The sequence below is a fragment of the Penaeus vannamei genome, chromosome 37 (assembly GCF_042767895.1).
Source record: "Penaeus vannamei isolate JL-2024 chromosome 37, ASM4276789v1, whole genome shotgun sequence".
NCBI classification, from domain to species: domain Eukaryota; kingdom Metazoa; phylum Arthropoda; class Malacostraca; order Decapoda; family Penaeidae; genus Penaeus; species Penaeus vannamei.
Window position 1 is genome coordinate 18,100,765 of NC_091585.1, and position 17,500 is coordinate 18,118,264.

The window sequence follows — 17,500 nt, forward strand, 5'->3', positions numbered from 1 at the left end:
ATATATATATATATGCATATATATGTATGTGTTTGTGTGTGTTTTATATATATATTTGTACATATATAAACATATATGTGTATGTTTGTGTGTGTGTGTGTGTGTGTGTGTGTGTGTGTGTGTGTGTGTGCATATATATATCTAAGAATATGTATGTATATATGTATGCAAATTTATATTCATATATGTATATATATACATATATATATTAAGTATAAACTTATATAAACATATATGTATACATACATACAAATATACACACATATATATGTATATGTATGTGTGCACAAATATACATGTTTATTAATAATATCATTAGTAATATCATCCTTATTGGTATACCAAAGAGAAAATAGAAAGAAAGACATATTGGTTATCTTTCTCTGAAATCCTCGCAACGCCCAGCCCATTATGTTGTCTCATTAGGGAATGAAATAGATCATGGTATGTTTAAAAACTTTATTTAAGAAATTATGAATATCGGTGCCTGGCCAAAAACCACGATTCCCAGGGATTCCTTAACCGTGATGTCCTCCGTAACCTGTGAGAGTAGAAAACAGTGAATAATATGCACACAAGAAGACTAAATAGAGCAATACATTTCTTGAATATTGTTCTGCGACGAAAATATACAATGCGTTTTGGTTCACTTGCCTCCTGAGCTCGGGCATGGCTTGGTGACGGTGACGTGCTGCTTCTGGTACTGCGTCCTGGTGACGTACTGGGGCACCGTCTGGGTGATGTACTCGGGCACCGTCTGCGTTCGGGTGACGTAGTGTGGCACCTGCTGCGTTTGGGTGACGTAGCGTGGCTGGTACTGCAATGGGAATGCCTTATGTTACATCCCAATAGATAAAACTTAAATGCGATATATTAAATGCCGGCCCAAAGCATTGGAATAGAGCATTTGAAAGAACATGGAACAGAGTGAGAGCTTACCTGCGTCTGGTACTGCGTGTGCGTCTGGTAGTGGGTTGTGGTTACGTACTCGGGCACGGTCTCTGTGCGGGTCACGTACTGGATCTCAGGCTGGCACTTCTGGGGGCGAGAACACAGGGGATTTATCTCGTATTCTGCGTCAGAAAGTATATTGGGCAAGATTTGCATTCTCGATATTCAGACATTTCTAGAGGTGTGACTCACAGGGGCCTGATAACCGTACTGGGCCTCAGGAACCGCCACCACCACTGCCACCATCAGGGCCGCCGTCAGGAAAGAGCTGGGGAGAAAAAGAACGTGAAGAATCAAGTATATTGAAAGTGATGTATTGTACAGTAGCGAAAAAAAATCTCTTCTTATATCATGAAAAGTGTCTTCTTTCTTCCATAGTAAAGAAAGGTGAATCGAAACTCACAAATGCATGTTGAAGTGCTCTTAAGTGTTCCTTCTGGAGTTAGCAGGGAAGTGTGAGTCGTGGAGTGATGGCGGCCTTTATATAGGCCCGGCGTTTCTCTCCTGACCTTCGTGGAATCCACTCAGGCCTACGACTGCGGGCCCTAACTATATTTCCTTTATTTTATAATAGAACGCACACTGTTATCCATATATGGTCTACCAGTCAGATATATATGTATTCTCAGCATCCGTTGCTCTTTTGCGCATGATGTCTATAATAAAAGTATAAGCTATAAATCCAGTTCTCGAATTCTCTCATGCGACGCCCGTGTCGAGTGGGCGGGAAGGCCACGAAGGAGAAAATGCAAGTATAAAAGGCCGTCGACGGCAGGCCGACTCAGCAGCGCTCAGCAGTGCTTCGTTCCGGCAACAGCGTCACTTCTACATGACCAACATGATTCGGTTCGTCGCCTGAAAAATTATGATATAATTGCATCAGTTCATCTTTACATATCTTACGATCAATACTGAAATGACATAATGAAAAACGTTTTCGTTTCTTCTCTTGGCAGTATTGTTCTCGCAACTATCCTCCTGGCAGCAGCGGTCGCTGAGGCGCAGTATGGCTACGCAAAGGTTAGCATAATTAATTGCTTACTTTTTCGATATACATTTCATAAAAGAAAGTCCCATTTCATTTCCTTTTGCAATCTCCAGACAAAGGCCTGCCTAGACTGCGAAGTAGTTCATCGTTGGATTCATAGATGTCATTGTCAATTTCTTTTGAAATTTCTAAGATTATTTTTCCTTTTCAGCCGTGCCCTCCTGAGGTCAGGCACGTGACCAAGACGCAGTCAGTGCCCCAGTATGTGACTGTGACCCGATACCAAACCCAGACACAGTACCACACCGCGGTAAGTACCTATCAGCTATTTATCCTGTCTAGTTTTCTCACACCTTCAGAACAGTTAAACACAAACGTATTTCTTTATTTCATCATCTTTATTTCTCTTATTCTTTGACGTTTTATTTAAGCCAGTTATGTTAAGAATTTTCTACCATCTCTCCATCCAGTACACCACCCAGTACGTGACAGAGACCCAGGCCGTGCCCCACTATGTGACGCAGACGCAGGCAGTGCCCCACTACGTGACGGAGACAGTGCCACAGTACGTCACCACAACCGTCCAGCAGAAGGAGTACGTCACCGTCGACCAGTATTGCAAGCCCTCCGGCGGTAGGTTGCCCCATGCATGCTCTGTCTTCTTGGATTTGGCCATGATATAATGCATTTCCTGGAAAAAAGTAAGACAGTTATATTTATTTTTCATTGATGCACTCCTTGGCCCCTTTTTATGATTTTTTTTTCTCAGGTTATGGCTACCACGGCTGAAAAGCAGACCAATTTCCTTATCTACTATGGAGAATATTGTATAATTCTTAATAAAATTATCGATTATTATTAGTATTTTCATAAAGGCCCTTATACAAGGATCTCTTTTTGGCACACATCAAGAAACTTATGCTGGGTATTGAAGGGCAGTCCGCTTGATAATCTAAAGAGTATCAGAGAGAGTGATAGTCAGTATCCCACGATTACGTGTTTAAACAGAGAGTATCAGCTTCTCTTCCGAGATGACTTTCAGTGTATGGCATACAATTGTCTCTCTGTCCTTCTAAAATCCTTGTCAGGAGTGGGATTCGAACCCACGCCCGGAAGACCGGACTGCGACCTGAACGCAGCGCCTTGGACCGCTCGGCCATCCTGACTATATATTAATATACTATACAGTGTCTGTAAATTTTATATTCATGTGTGAAAGGAAAATGCAATTGTTATGGTTCTGACAACGACAATAGCGTTATTTTGATAATGATGTCAGTCACAATAATGAAAGATATGTGATTCGATACGATATTAGTAATTACAAAATTATTGATGGATATTTTAGGGAAATATAAGTCAAGGATAATCAAGATTAAATGTTCAACAATAATAAAGGTGATAATAACCATCCCGTATTGACTGGAGTGATAACTTTAGTTATTGCAACCTTTACTATCATTTTCATGTTCAACATTATCACTTTCATTGTCATCATTTCCCAGAGAATGTCCAGTGTCACTCTTATTATCATTACCATTACATGTAGCTCCCTCCTCTATCAGCTTTGCTCTTTGGCAACAGGCAGAGCATCACTCACATATCCACACATAAGCCTCTTTCTTTTCTGCTTATTTCATCCATTGATAGATCGTATTTTAAGACGATATTCAGGCCAAAGGCACATCATTATTTACGAATCCTGTGTGTGCATACATATAAAGTATATATAACTGTCTATCTAAATCCGGTGTATATAAAAATGATTGAGACATGTATACAGATGTGCCTTCCTACCGCTAAGGAAATATAATTCCGTCGGGCTTTGTACCAGCGAGCAGCATACGTTATGTATGCATGTATGAATGTATGTATGTATATATGTGCATATATACATATATATGTGTGAGTGTGTGTGTGTGTGTGTGTGTGTGTATACTTATGCATGTGCATCTATATATGTATATATATACATACATATATATATATATATATATATATATATATATATATATATATATATATATATATATGCACACACACACACACATACATATATGTATATTCATATATATAAAACATATATACATATATACATGTATATATAAATATATATATATATATATATGTGTGTGTGTGTGTGTGTGTGTGTGTGTGTGTGTGTGTGTGTGTGTGTGTGTGTGCATATATATATATATATATATATATATATATATATATATATATATATATGTATATATATATATACATATATAGATGCACATGCATAAGTATACACACACACACACACACACACACACACACACACACACACACACACACACATATATATATATATATATATATATATATATATATATATATATATATATATATATGAGTGTGTTCATATATATTCATTTATATATATATATATATATATATATATATATATATATGCATATACACATACATATATGCATATATACACATATATGCATATATACATATATATACATATATATGCATATATGCATATATATATATGCATATATACATATATATGCACATATACATACATGTATATAATTATATATGTGTGTGTATATATATATATGTATATATATGTATATATATGCATATATGTGTTTGTGTGTGTTTTATGTATATATTTGTACATATATAAACATATATGTGTATGTTTGTGTGTGCATGTATATATCTAAGAATATATGTATATGTATGCAAATTTATATTTATATATATACATATATATATTCTTTAAGTATAAACTTATATAAATATATACGTATACATACATACAAATATACACACATATATATGTATATGTATGTGTGTACAAATATACATATTCATTAATAATATCATTAGTAATATCATCCTTATTGGTATACCGAAGAGAAAATAGAAAGACATATTGGTTATCTTTCTCTGAAATCCTCGCAACGCCCAGCCCATTATGTTGTCTCGTTAGGGAATGAAATAGATCATATTATGTTTAAAAACTTTATTTAAGAAATGATGAATGTCGGTGCCTGGCCAAAAACCACGAAGATTCCCAGGGATTCCTTAACCGTGATGTCCTCCGTAACCTGTGAGAGTAGAAAACAGTGAATAATATGCACACAAGAAGACTAAATAGAGCAATACATTTCTTGAATATTGTTCTGCGACGAAAATATACAATGCGTTTTGGTTCACTTGCCTCCTGAGCTCGGGCATGGCTTGGTGACGGTGACGTGCTGCTTCTGGTACTGCGTCCTGGTGACGTACTGGGGCACCGTCTGGGTGATGTACTCGGGCACCGTCTGCGTTCGGGTGACGTAGTGTGGTACCTGCTGCGTTTGGGTGACGTAGCGTGGCTGGTACTGCAATGGGAATGCCTTATGTTACATCGCAATAGATAAAACTTAAATGCGATATATTAAATGCCGGCCCAAAGCATTGGAATAGAGCATTTGAAAGAACATGGAACAGAGTGAGAGCTTACCTGCGTCTGGTACTGCGTGTGCGTCTGGTAGTGGGTTGTGGTTACGTACTCGGGCACGGTTTCTGTGCGGGTCACGTACTGGATCTCAGGCTGGCACTTCTGGGGGCGAGAACACAGGGGATTTATCTCGTATTCTGCGTCAGAAAGTATATTGGGCAAGATTTGCATTCTCGATATTCAGACATTTCTAGAGGTGTGACTCACAGGGGCCTGATAACCGTACTGGGCCTCAGGAGCCGCCGCCACCACTGCCGCCATCAGGGCCGCCGTCAGGAAAGAGCTGGGGAGAAAAAGAACGTGAAGAATCAAGTATATTGAAAGTGATGTATTGTACAGTAGCGAAAAAAAATCTCTTCTTATATCATGAAAAGTGTCTTCTTTCTTCCATAGTAAAGAAAGGTGAATCGAAACTCACAAATGCATGTTGAAGTGCTCTTAAGTGCTCCTTCTGGAGTTAGCAGGGAAGTGTGAGTCGTGGAGTGATGGCGGCCTTTATATAGGCCCGGCGTTTCTCTCCTGACCTTCGTGGAATCCACTCAGGCCTACGACTGCGGGCCCTAACTATATTTCCTTTATTTTATAATAGAACGCACACTGTTATCCATATATGGTCTACCAGTCAGATATATATGTATTCTCAGCATCCGTTGCTCTTTTGCGCATGATGTCTATAATAAAAGTATAAGCTATAAATCCAGTTCTCAAATTCTCTCATGCGGCGACCGTGTCGAGTAGGCGGGAAGGCCACGAAGGAGAAAATGCAAGTATAAAAGGCCGTCGACGGCAGGCCGACTCAGCAGCGCTCAGCAGTGCTTCGTTCCGGCAACAGCGTCATTTCTACATCTCCAACATGATTCGGTTCGTCGCCTGAAACTTTTATATTTGCCCGAAAAAAAAAATAATGATAACACAAGTGCATCTTTTCATCTGTACATATCTTATTATATAAACTGAAATGATATTGTAAAAGTTTTCCTTCTCCATGCCAGTGCTGTTCTCGCAACGCTCCTCCTGGCAGCAGCGGTCGCTGAGGCGCAGTATGGCTACGCAAAGGTTAGCATGATTAATTGCTTACTCTCTCGGTATATATTTCATAAAAGAAAGTCCCATTTCATTTCCTTTTGCAATCTCCAGACAAAGGCCTGTCTTGACTGCGAAGTAGTTCATCGTTGGATTCATAGATGTCATTGTCAATTCCTTTTGAAATTTCTAAGATTATTTTTCCTCTTCAGCCGTGCCCTCCTGAGGTCAGGCACGTGACCAAGACGCAGTCAGTGCCCCAGTATGTGACTGTGACCCGATACCAAACCCAGACACAGTACCACACCGCGGTAAGTACCTATCAACTATCCTGTCTAGTTTTCTCACACCTTCAGAACAGTAAAACAAACGTATTTCTTTATTTCTACATCTTTATTTCTCTTATTCTTTGACATTTTATTTAAGCCAGTTATGTAAAGAATTTTCTACCATCTCCATCCAGTACACCACCCAATACGTGACAGAGACCCAGGCCGTGCCCCACTATGTGACGCAGACGCAGGCAGTGCCCCACTACGTGACGGAGACAGTGCCACAGTACGTCACCACAACCGTCCAGCAGAAGGAGTACGTCACCGTCGACCAGTATTGCAAGCCCTCCGGCGGTAGGTTGCCCCATGCATGCTCTGTCTTCTTGGATTTGGCCATGATATAATGCATTTCCTGGAAAAAAGTAAGACAGTTATATTTATTTTTCATTGATGCACTCCTTGGCCCCTTTTTATGATTTTTTTTTCTCAGGTTATGGCTACCACGGCTGAAAAGCAGACCAATTTCCTTATCTACTATGGAGAATATTGTATAATTCTTAATAAAATTATCGATTATTATTAGTATTTTCATAAAGGCCCTTATACAAGGATCTCTTTTTGGCACACATCAAGAAACTTATGCTGGGTATTGAAGGGCAGTCCGCTTGATAATCTAAAGAGTATCAGAGAGAGTGATAGTCAGTATCCCACGATTACGTGTTTAAACAGAGTATCAGCTTCTCTTCCGAGATGACTTTCAGTGTATGGCATACAATTGTCTCTCTGTCCTTCTAAAATCCTTGTCAGGAGTGGGATTCGAACCCACGCCCGGAAGACCGGACTGCGACCTGAACGCAGCGCCTTGGACCGCTCGGCCATCCTGACTATATATTAATATACTATACAGTGTCTGTAAATTTTATATTCATGTGTGAAAGGAAAATGCAATTGTTATGGTTCTGACAACGACAATAGCGTTATTTTGATAATGATGTCAGTCACAATAATGAAAGATATGTGATTCGATACGATATTAGTAATTACAAAATTATTGATGGATATTTTAGGGAAATATAAGTCAAGGATAATCAAGATTAAATGTTCAACAATAATAAAGGTGATAATAACCATCCCGTATTGACTGGAGTGATAACTTTAGTTATTGCTACCTTTACTATCATTTTCATGTTCAACATTATCACTTTCATTGTCATCATTTCCCAGAGAATGTCCAGTGTCACTCTTATTATCATTACCATTACATGTAGCTCCCTCCTCTATCAGCTTTGCTCTTTGGCAACAGGCAGAGCATCACTCACATATCCACACATAAGCCTCTTTCTTTTCTGCTTATTTCATCCATTGATAGATCGTATTTTAAGACGATATTCAGGCCAAAGGCACATCATTATTTACGAATCCTGTGTGTGCATACATATAAAGTATATATAACTGTCTATCTAAATCCGGTGTATATAAAAATGATTGAGACATGTATACAGATGTGCCTTCCTACCGCTAAGGAAATATAATTCCGTCGGGCTTTGTAGCAGCGAGCAGCATACGTTATGTATGCATGTATGAATGTATGTATGTATATATGTGCATATATACATATATATGTGTGAGTGTGTGTGTGTGTGTGTGTGTGTGTGTGTGTATACTTATGCATGTGCATCTATATATGTATATATATACATACATATATATATATATATATATATATATATATATATATATATATATATGCACACACACACACACATACATATATGTATATACATATATATAAAACATATATACATATATACATGTATATATAAATATATATATATATATATGTGTGTGTGTGTGTGTGTGTGTGTGTGTGTGTGTGTGTGTGTGTGTGTGTGTGTGCATATATATATATATACATAGATATATATATATATATATATATATATATATATATATATATATGTATGTATGTATATATATATATACATATATAGATGCACATGCATAAGTATACACACACACACACACACACACACACACACACACACACACACACACACACACACACACATATATATATATATATATATATATATATATATATATATATATGTATATATATATATGAGTGTGTTCATATATATTCATTTATATATATATATATATATATATATATATATATATATATATATATATATGCAAATACACATACATATATGCATATATACACATATATGCATATATACATATATATACATATATATGCATATATGCATATATATATGCATATATACATATATATGCACATATACATACATGTATATAAGTATATATGTGTGTGTATATATATATATGTATATATATGTATATATATGTATATATATGCATATATATGTGTTTGTGTGTGTTTTATGTATATATTTGTACATATATAAACATATATGTGTATGTTTGTGTGTGTGCATGTATATATCTAAGAATATATGTATATGTATGCAAATTTATATTTATATATATACATATATATATTCTTTAAGTATAAACTTATATAAATATATACGTATACATACATACACATATACACACATATATATGTATATGTATGTGTGTACAAATATACATATTCATTAATAATATCATTAGTAATATCATCCTTATTGGTATACCGAAGAGGAAAGAGAAAGAAAGACATATTGGTTATCTTTCTCTGAAATCCTTGCAACGCCCAGCCCATTATGTTGTCTCATTAGGGAATGAAATAGATCATGGTATGTTTAAAAACTTTATTTAAGAAATTATGAATGTCGGTGCCTGGCCAAAAACCACGAAGATTCCCAGGGATTCCTTAACCGTGATGTCCTCCGTAACCTGTGAGAGTAGAAAACAGTGAATAATATGCACACAAGAAGACTAAATAGAGCAATACATTTCTTGAATATTGTTCTGCGACGAAAATATACAATGCGTTTTGGTTCACTTGCCTCCTGAGCTCGGGCATGGCTTGGTGACGGTGACGTGCTGCTTCTGGTACTGCGTCCTGGTGACGTACTGGGGCACCGTCTGGGTGATGTACTCGGGCACCGTCTGCGTTCGGGTGACGTAGTGTGGCACCTGCTGCGTTTGGGTGACGTAGCGTGGCTGGTACTGCAATGGGAATGCCTTATGTTACATCCCAATAGATAAAACTTAAATGCGATATATTAAATGCCGGCCCAAAGCATTGGAATAGAGCATTTGAAAGAACATGGAACAGAGTGAGAGCTTACCTGCGTCTGGTACTGCGTGTGCGTCTGGTAGTGGGTTGTGGTTACGTACTCGGGCACGGTCTCTGTGCGGGTCACGTACTGGATCTCAGGCTGGCACTTCTGGGGGCGAGAACACAGGGGATTTATCTCGTATTCTGCGTCAGAAAGTATATTGGGCAAGATTTGCATTCTCGATATTCAGACATTTCTAGAGGTGTGACTCACAGGGGCCTGATAACCGTACTGGGCCTCAGGAACCGCCACCACCACTGCCACCATCAGGGCCGCCGTCAGGAAAGAGCTGGGGAGAAAAAGAACGTGAAGAATCAAGTATATTGAAAGTGATGTATTGTACAGTAGCGAAAAAAAATCTCTTCTTATATCATGAAAAGTGTCTTCTTTCTTCCATAGTAAAGAAAGGTGAATCGAAACTCACAAATGCATGTTGAAGTGCTCTTAAGTGTTCCTTCTGGAGTTAGCAGGGAAGTGTGAGTCGTGGAGTGATGGCGGCCTTTATATAGGCCCGGCGTTTCTCTCCTGACCTTCGTGGAATCCACTCAGGCCTACGACTGCGGGCCCTAACTATATTTCCTTTATTTTATAATAGAACGCACACTGTTATCCATATATGGTCTACCAGTCAGATATATATGTATTCTCAGCATCCGTTGCTCTTTTGCGCATGATGTCTATAATAAAAGTATAAGCTATAAATCCAGTTCTCGAATTCTCTCATGCGACGCCCGTGTCGAGTGGGCGGGAAGGCCACGAAGGAGAAAATGCAAGTATAAAAGGCCGTCGACGGCAGGCCGACTCAGCAGCGCTCAGCAGTGCTTCGTTCCGGCAACAGCGTCACTTCTACATGACCAACATGATTCGGTTCGTCGCCTGAAAAATTATGATATAATTGCATCAGTTCATCTTTACATATCTTACGATCAATACTGAAATGACATAATGAAAAACGTTTTCGTTTCTTCTCTTGGCAGTATTGTTCTCGCAACTATCCTCCTGGCAGCAGCGGTCGCTGAGGCGCAGTATGGCTACGCAAAGGTTAGCATAATTAATTGCTTACTTTTTCGATATACATTTCATAAAAGAAAGTCCCATTTCATTTCCTTTTGCAATCTCCAGACAAAGGCCTGCCTAGACTGCGAAGTAGTTCATCGTTGGATTCATAGATGTCAGTGTCAGTTCCTTTTGGAATTTCAATGATTATTTTCCTCTTCAGCCGTGCCCTCCTGAGGTCAGGCACGTGACCAAGACGCAGTCAGTGCCCCAGTATGTGACTGTGACCCGATACCAAACCCAGACACAGTACCACACCGCGGTAAGTACCTATCAGCTATTTATCCTGTCTAGTTTTCTCACACCTTCAGAACAGTTAAACACAAGCGTATTTCTTTATTTCTTCATCTTTATTTCTCTTATTCTTTGACGTTTTATTTAAGCCAGTTATGTTAAGAATTTTCTACCATATCTCCATCCAGTACACCACCCAGTACGTGACAGAGACCCAGGCCGTGCCCCACTATGTGACGCAGACGCAGGCAGTGCCCCACTACGTGACGGAGACAGTGCCACAGTACGTCACCACAACCGTCCAGCAGAAGGAGTACGTCACCGTCGACCAGTATTGCAAGCCCTCTGGCGGTAGGTTGCCCCATGCATGCTCTGTCTTCTTGGATTTGGCCATGATATAATGCATTTCCTGGAAAAAAGTAAGACAGTTATATTTATTTTTCATTGATGCACTCCTTGGCCCCTTTTTATGATTTTTTTTTTCTCAGGTTATGGCTACCACGGCTGAAAAGCAGACCAATTTCCTTATCTACTATGGAGAATATTGTATAATTCTTAATAAAATTATCGATTATTATTAGTATTTTCATAAAGGCCCTTATACAAGGATCTCTTTTTGGCACACATCAAGAAACTTATGCTGGGTATTGAAGGGCAGTCCGCTTGATAATCTAAAGAGTATCAGAGAGAGTGATAGTCAGTATCCCACGATTACGTGTTTAAACAGAGAGTATCAGCTTCTCTTCCGAGATGACTTTCAGTGTATGGCATACAATTGTCTCTCTGTCCTTCTAAAATCCTTGTCAGGAGTGGGATTCGAACCCACGCCCGGAAGACCGGACTGCGACCTGAACGCAGCGCCTTGGACCGCTCGGCCATCCTGACTATATATTAATATACTATACAGTGTCTGTAAATTTTATATTCATGTGTGAAAGGAAAATGCAATTGTTATGGTTCTGACAACGACAATAGCGTTATTTTGATAATGATGTCAGTCACAATAATGAAAGATATGTGATTCGATACGATATTAGTAATTACAAAATTATTGATGGATATTTTAGGGAAATATAAGTCAAGGATAATCAAGATTAAATGTTCAACAATAATAAAGGTGATAATAACCATCCCGTATTGACTGGAGTGATAACTTTAGTTATTGCAACCTTTACTATCATTTTCATGTTCAACATTATCACTTTCATTGTCATCATTTCCCAGAGAATGTCCAGTGTCACTCTTATTATCATTACCATTACATGTAGCTCCCTCCTCTATCAGCTTTGCTCTTTGGCAACAGGCAGAGCATCACACACATATCCACACATAAGCCTCTTTCTTTTCTGCTTATTTCATCCATTGATAGATTGTATTTTAAGACGATATTCAGGCCAAAGGCAATTTATTATTTACGAATCCTGTGTGTGCATACATATAAAGTATATATAACTGTCTATCTAAATACGGTGTATATAAAAATGATTTAGACATGTATACAGATGTGCCTTCCTACCGCTAAGGAAATATAATTCCGTCGGGCTTTGTAGCAGCGAGCAGCATACGTTATGTATGCATGTATGAATGTATGTATGTATATATGTGCATATATACATATATATGTGTGTGTGTGTGTGTGTGTGTGTATACTTATGCATGTGCATCTATACATATATATATATATATATATATATATATATATATATATATATATATATATATATATATATATATATATGCACACACACACACACTCATATATGTATATACATATATATAAAACATATACATATATACATGTATATATAAATATATATTTATATATACATATATGTGTGTGTGTGTGTATGTGTGTGTGTGTGTGTGTGTGTGTGTGTGTGTGCGTGTATGTGCATTATATATATATATATATATATATATATATATATATATATATATATATATATGTGTGTGTGTGTGTGTGTGTGTGTGTGTGTGTGTGTGTGTGTGTGTGTGTGTATACATTTATATATATATATATATATATATATATATATATATATATGTGTGTGTGTGTGTGTGTGTGTGTGTGTGTGTGTGTGTGTGTGTGTGTGTGTGTGTACACACAAACGAATTATGTGTATGAATATAAATATAAATATATATATATATGTGGAAAGGTATGAATGAGAACGAATATCTTCACAATACAAGAGATGTATTTGACCGGTTTCGATTATATCTTCGTCAGAAATACATACATTTTGGAGAATACACAGCATATTTATATTACATCGGAGCTGATGAATCACCTGATGACCGTGACCTCGCGCTTGTTGTGCGTATAATTGCTGCCGCGACCTTGGATAGTTTGAATCTACCCGATGCGGTGTTCATGTTTTTCTCTGTCGCGATGTATGCAGCTTCCATGACCTTCCTTTTGTGTTTGCTTAATCCTTCATGGATTGTTTCAGCTTCTTTCCAGTTCGGTAGATGTCCAGCTTCATCTACATGAACCACCATGGCGTTGGAATTTCTATGGTGACGGACGTCGGCGCGATGTTCGTAGATCCTGGTGTTGAAGCCACGTCCAGTTTCACCATAGTATGCCATATCGCAACCGCTGCAGGGTATGCGGTATACTGCACTGTCGGTGTTGCTTTTCTGTTGTTTCTTTTCTCGTATTAGGTCATGTATCTTTTCCCCGGATGTGCTGGCGATGTTCATAGTATTGCCAAAGTATTTGCTGATCGCCTGGGAGAGATTACATGGAGGTAATATGAGAAAATTGGAGGATATCACGGGGTTAGATCTTGAAAGTATGTTCTCCGCCTTCTTTCTGAGGTTCAGCAGGAGACCTTTGGGGTATTTATGTTTCATGAAAGAATCAATTACATATGTAACTTCACTTTCAAGGAACTCAGGGCTGCAAATCCTCAGTGCCCGGAGGAAGAACCCAATCACAACCCCAGATTTAGTTCTATTGCTGTGTGCGGAGTAATAATGGATATAATCATCTTTATTAGTCGGCTTCCTGTATACAGAAAAACGTAGGTCTTCATCACCCCGATGGATCAGAGTGTCCAGGAAAGGTAACTTCTGATCCTCTTCATCCTCCACGGTGAACTGGATTTTCTCGTGGACGGAGTTCAGCCGCGTCAGTGTATGGTGCAGACACGACCTTCTGGGGACAATGACGAGGACATCATCTACGTAACGAAGCCAAGTTGAGTGCCTTCCGATTATATCCCTGTAGTGGTTCCTTTCCAGCGTCTCCATGAAGAGGCAGGCCAGGACAGCGCTCAGAGGGGACCCCATGGCGAGGCCGCTGATTTGCTGGTACTCATCCCCAGCGAACTCGAAGAAGCCGAAGTCCACACACAACTTCACGAGGCTTATGAAGTGGTGCTTTGGCAGTGGAAGTTCGTCATCTACCATGGATCCGGTGACCCTCTCGACTGCCCGGATAGCTCCATCTGTGGGTACATTTGTAAAAAGGGATTTAACGTCAAAACTAGCCAGTTTTTTATTTTTATATACAGAACCCTGCAGACGTCTGATGAGGTCCGCAGAGTTCTTCAGGTGAGAATCACTGATGACTCCCATGGCGGCGGAGAGGGGTTTCGCCAAACACTTCGCCAGGCGATGGGAAGCGCTGCCAATGCCAGACGTGATCGGTCTCATCGGCACACCTGGCTTGTGTACCTTCGGGAGACCTCTCATGGACGGGTTGCGGGGGGCCTCCTCCAGCAGGTGAAGCAAGCCTTTCCCCTTAGCCGACCGCAGGAGTACGTCCCTCGCCTTCTTCTTAAACCTGGCAGCTTCCATCTTACCCTCGCCTTTCGTCACTTTCCTGTAAACAGAAGCATCGGAAAGTAAATCGTTCATTTTACATATATAGTCAGTCATCCATAACAACAATACCCCCACCTTTGTCTGCCTGGGTGATGACGATGGTCTCGTCGTCGCGTAGGCTCTTCAACGCAGTGACGTATCTGCGAGGGATCGCCGGGGAGCGTGACGACGCATCGGCAACACAGCAGGCGGTGATCCCTTGGATGAACCCTTTGTCGACATCACTGTCGGTCCAGCGGTGGTTCGAGACAACGTAGTCGATAAGGTCCTTGTTGTCCAGCCCGGTGCTGAATTTGAGTCCAAGGGAGAGGGCTTCTAGTTCCGTGTGGGTAAGACGTTTGGAGGACATGTTTCTAAGAAGATCACTACGTCCAGCTTTTGACCATCTGCTCTTGCTGCATATGCGGTGTAATTTCTCCTGATGTTTGACTCGTTGAGCATGATCTTCCTGTTGGAGTTGGAGGACCAGCCCATGGGGAAGGTGTTCGCCCTCGAGTTCGTTCCGGAGTTCATAGAGTCGATGTTGAAGGGTCCTAATGGCCTCCACAAGGAAGGCCCGAGCGCTATCAGGGAACGGATGCTCGCCGGATTTAAACTGGCTCGGAGCTGAAGGTGGCAACACTTGCTCAGCCAAGCAGTCCATCAGGAAACAACGTCGATTCTTGACACTCTGGATCTTGCGTCTTGTGAAGAAATCCCGGGGAGGGGCAGACCGCTCGCCACTCATACCGTAAGAAGGATGAACCGTATTCATGTGGACAAAGTGTTTGGCGAAACCCCTCTCCGCCGCCATGGGAGTCATCAGTGATTCTCACCTGAAGAACTCTGCGGACCTCATCAGACGTCTGCAGGGTTCTGTATATAAAAATAAAAAACTGGCTAGTTTTGACGTTAAATCCCTTTTTACAAATGTACCCACAGATGGAGCTATCCGGGCAGTCGAGAGGGTCACCGGATCCATGGTAGATGACGAACTTCCACTGCCAAAGCACCACTTCATAAGCCTCGTGAAGTTGTGTGTGGACTTCGGCTTCTTCGAGTTCGCTGGGGATGAGTACCAGCAAATCAGCGGCCTCGCCATGGGGTCCCCTCTGAGCGCTGTCCTGGCCTGCCTCTTCATGGAGACGCTGGAAAGGAACCACTACAGGGATATAATCGGAAGGCACTCAACTTGGCTTCGTTACGTAGATGATGTCCTCGTCATTGTCCCCAGAAGGTCGTGTCTGCACCATACACTGACGCGGCTGAACTCCGTCCACGAGAAAATCCAGTTCACCGTGGAGGAAGAAGAGGATCAGAAGTTACCTTTCCTGGACACTCTGATCCATCGGGGTGATGAAGACCTACGTTTTTCTGTATACAGGAAGCCGACTAATAAAGATGATTATATCCATTATTACTCCGCACACAGCAATAGAACTAAATCTGGGGTTGTGATTGGGTTCTTCCTCCGGGCACTGAGGATTTGCAGCCCTGAGTTCCTTGAAAGTGAAGTTACATATGTAATTGATTCTTTCATGAAACATAAATACCCCAAAGGTCTCCTGCTGAACCTCAGAAAGAAGGCGGAGAACATACTTTCAAGATCTAACCCCGTGATATCCTCCAATTTTCTCATATTACCTCCATGTAATCTCTCCCAGGCGATCAGCAAATACTTTGGCAATACTATGAACATCGCCAGCACATCCGGGGAAAAGATACATGACCTAATACGAGAAAAGAAACAACAGAAAAGCAACACCGACAGTGCAGTATACCGCATACCCTGCAGCGGTTGCGATATGGCATACTATGGTGAAACTGGACGTGGCTTCAACACCAGGATCTACGAACATCGCGCCGACGTCCGTCACCATAGAAATTCCAACGCCATGGTGGTTCATGTAGATGAAGCTGGACATCTACCGAACTGGAAAGAAGCTGAAACAATCCATGAAGGATTAAGCAAACACAAAAGGAAGGTCATGGAAGCTGCATACATCGCGACAGAGAAAAACATGAACACCGCATCGGGTAGATTCAAACTATCCAAGGTCGCGGCAGCAATTATACGCACAACAAGCGCGAGGTCACGGTCATCAGGTGATTCATCAGCTCCGATGTAATATAAATATGCTGTGTATTCTCCAAAATGTATGTATTTCTGACGAAGATATAATCGAAACCGGTCAAATACATCTCTTGTATTGTGAAGATATTCGTTCTCATTCATACCTTTCCACATTTGTCCACATGAATACGGTTCATATATATATATATATATATATATATATATATATATATGTGTGTGTGTGTGTGTGTGGGTGTGTGTGTGTGTGTGTGTGTATGTATAAATTTATACATATATACATATATTATACATTTGTATATATACATATATGATGTATAAAATTTAATA

General features: G+C 39.9%; 6 protein-coding genes and 3 non-coding genes across 9 annotated transcripts; 3 read left to right on the forward strand and 6 right to left on the reverse strand.

The window, feature by feature from the left end:
• Nucleotides 1-502: 502 nt before the first annotated feature.
• LOC138859539 (uncharacterized) lies at nucleotides 503-1,408 on the reverse strand. Its single transcript, XM_070115128.1, has 5 exons — nucleotides 1,355-1,408; nucleotides 1,144-1,219; nucleotides 940-1,038; nucleotides 655-817; nucleotides 503-541 (listed from the first exon to the last, which is right to left on the reverse strand). The coding sequence occupies exons 1-5, from the start codon at nucleotides 1,360-1,362 to the stop codon at nucleotides 519-521; spliced, it is 369 nt and encodes a 122-aa protein (XP_069971229.1). The 5' UTR covers nucleotides 1,363-1,408; the 3' UTR covers nucleotides 503-518.
• A 268-nt stretch (nucleotides 1,409-1,676) lies between these two features.
• Nucleotides 1,677-2,797, forward strand: LOC138859542 (uncharacterized). The gene is made up of 5 exons (XM_070115130.1): nucleotides 1,677-1,797; nucleotides 1,908-1,971; nucleotides 2,151-2,249; nucleotides 2,410-2,572; nucleotides 2,709-2,797. Exons 1-5 carry the CDS (start codon nucleotides 1,781-1,783, stop codon nucleotides 2,726-2,728), a joined length of 363 nt encoding a protein of 120 aa, XP_069971231.1. The 5' UTR covers nucleotides 1,677-1,780; the 3' UTR covers nucleotides 2,729-2,797.
• Nucleotides 2,798-3,021: 224 nt separating this feature from the next.
• On the reverse strand, nucleotides 3,022-3,105 carry TRNAL-CAG (transfer RNA leucine (anticodon CAG)). The gene has a single exon. It is a non-coding gene; the product is annotated as a tRNA-Leu (tRNA).
• A 1,826-nt stretch (nucleotides 3,106-4,931) lies between these two features.
• Nucleotides 4,932-5,884, reverse strand: LOC138859540 (uncharacterized). Its single transcript, XM_070115129.1, has 5 exons — nucleotides 5,845-5,884; nucleotides 5,634-5,709; nucleotides 5,430-5,528; nucleotides 5,145-5,307; nucleotides 4,932-5,031 (listed from the first exon to the last, which is right to left on the reverse strand). Exons 1-5 carry the CDS (start codon nucleotides 5,850-5,852, stop codon nucleotides 5,009-5,011), a joined length of 369 nt encoding a protein of 122 aa, XP_069971230.1. The 5' UTR covers nucleotides 5,853-5,884; the 3' UTR covers nucleotides 4,932-5,008.
• A 352-nt stretch (nucleotides 5,885-6,236) lies between these two features.
• Nucleotides 6,237-7,300, forward strand: LOC138859689 (uncharacterized). The gene is made up of 5 exons (XM_070115509.1): nucleotides 6,237-6,287; nucleotides 6,419-6,482; nucleotides 6,662-6,760; nucleotides 6,913-7,075; nucleotides 7,212-7,300. Exons 1-5 carry the CDS (start codon nucleotides 6,280-6,282, stop codon nucleotides 7,229-7,231), a joined length of 354 nt encoding a protein of 117 aa, XP_069971610.1. The 5' UTR covers nucleotides 6,237-6,279; the 3' UTR covers nucleotides 7,232-7,300.
• A 222-nt stretch (nucleotides 7,301-7,522) lies between these two features.
• On the reverse strand, nucleotides 7,523-7,606 carry TRNAL-CAG (transfer RNA leucine (anticodon CAG)). Its single transcript has one exon. It is a non-coding gene; the product is annotated as a tRNA-Leu (tRNA).
• Nucleotides 7,607-9,487: 1,881 nt separating this feature from the next.
• LOC138859538 (uncharacterized) lies at nucleotides 9,488-10,453 on the reverse strand. Its single transcript, XM_070115127.1, has 5 exons — nucleotides 10,400-10,453; nucleotides 10,189-10,264; nucleotides 9,985-10,083; nucleotides 9,700-9,862; nucleotides 9,488-9,586 (listed from the first exon to the last, which is right to left on the reverse strand). The coding sequence occupies exons 1-5, from the start codon at nucleotides 10,405-10,407 to the stop codon at nucleotides 9,564-9,566; spliced, it is 369 nt and encodes a 122-aa protein (XP_069971228.1). The 5' UTR covers nucleotides 10,408-10,453; the 3' UTR covers nucleotides 9,488-9,563.
• Nucleotides 10,454-10,721: 268 nt separating this feature from the next.
• LOC138859696 (uncharacterized) lies at nucleotides 10,722-11,842 on the forward strand. Its single transcript, XM_070115528.1, has 5 exons — nucleotides 10,722-10,842; nucleotides 10,953-11,016; nucleotides 11,195-11,293; nucleotides 11,454-11,616; nucleotides 11,754-11,842. Exons 1-5 carry the CDS (start codon nucleotides 10,826-10,828, stop codon nucleotides 11,771-11,773), a joined length of 363 nt encoding a protein of 120 aa, XP_069971629.1. The 5' UTR covers nucleotides 10,722-10,825; the 3' UTR covers nucleotides 11,774-11,842.
• Nucleotides 11,843-12,066: 224 nt separating this feature from the next.
• Nucleotides 12,067-12,150, reverse strand: TRNAL-CAG (transfer RNA leucine (anticodon CAG)). Its single transcript has one exon. It is a non-coding gene; the product is annotated as a tRNA-Leu (tRNA).
• Nucleotides 12,151-17,500: the final 5,350 nt, after the last annotated feature.

Bases quoted from the DNA above. Each gene is read 5' to 3' on its own strand.
- LOC138859539 (XM_070115128.1), bottom strand. The intron at 1,039-1,143 runs GTGAGTCACACC...TCTCGCCCCCAG, and splicing joins AGTACGGTTATCAGGCCCCT to AAGTGCCAGCCTGAGATCCA. The intron at 542-654 runs GCAAGTGAACCA...CTACTCTCACAG, and splicing joins GCCATGCCCGAGCTCAGGAG to GTTACGGAGGACATCACGGT.
- LOC138859542 (XM_070115130.1), top strand. The intron at 1,972-2,150 runs GTTAGCATAATT...TTTCCTTTTCAG, and splicing joins CGCAGTATGGCTACGCAAAG to CCGTGCCCTCCTGAGGTCAG. The intron at 2,573-2,708 runs GTAGGTTGCCCC...TTTTTTTCTCAG, and splicing joins GTATTGCAAGCCCTCCGGCG to GTTATGGCTACCACGGCTGA.
- LOC138859540 (XM_070115129.1), bottom strand. The intron at 5,529-5,633 runs GTGAGTCACACC...TCTCGCCCCCAG, and splicing joins AGTACGGTTATCAGGCCCCT to AAGTGCCAGCCTGAGATCCA. The intron at 5,308-5,429 runs GTAAGCTCTCAC...TTCCCATTGCAG, and splicing joins ACACGCAGTACCAGACGCAG to TACCAGCCACGCTACGTCAC.
- LOC138859689 (XM_070115509.1), top strand. The intron at 6,483-6,661 runs GTTAGCATGATT...TTTCCTCTTCAG, and splicing joins CGCAGTATGGCTACGCAAAG to CCGTGCCCTCCTGAGGTCAG. The intron at 7,076-7,211 runs GTAGGTTGCCCC...TTTTTTTCTCAG, and splicing joins GTATTGCAAGCCCTCCGGCG to GTTATGGCTACCACGGCTGA.
- LOC138859538 (XM_070115127.1), bottom strand. The intron at 10,084-10,188 runs GTGAGTCACACC...TCTCGCCCCCAG, and splicing joins AGTACGGTTATCAGGCCCCT to AAGTGCCAGCCTGAGATCCA. The intron at 9,863-9,984 runs GTAAGCTCTCAC...TTCCCATTGCAG, and splicing joins ACACGCAGTACCAGACGCAG to TACCAGCCACGCTACGTCAC.
- LOC138859696 (XM_070115528.1), top strand. The intron at 11,294-11,453 runs GTAAGTACCTAT...ATCTCCATCCAG, and splicing joins AGACACAGTACCACACCGCG to TACACCACCCAGTACGTGAC. The intron at 11,617-11,753 runs GTAGGTTGCCCC...TTTTTTTCTCAG, and splicing joins GTATTGCAAGCCCTCTGGCG to GTTATGGCTACCACGGCTGA.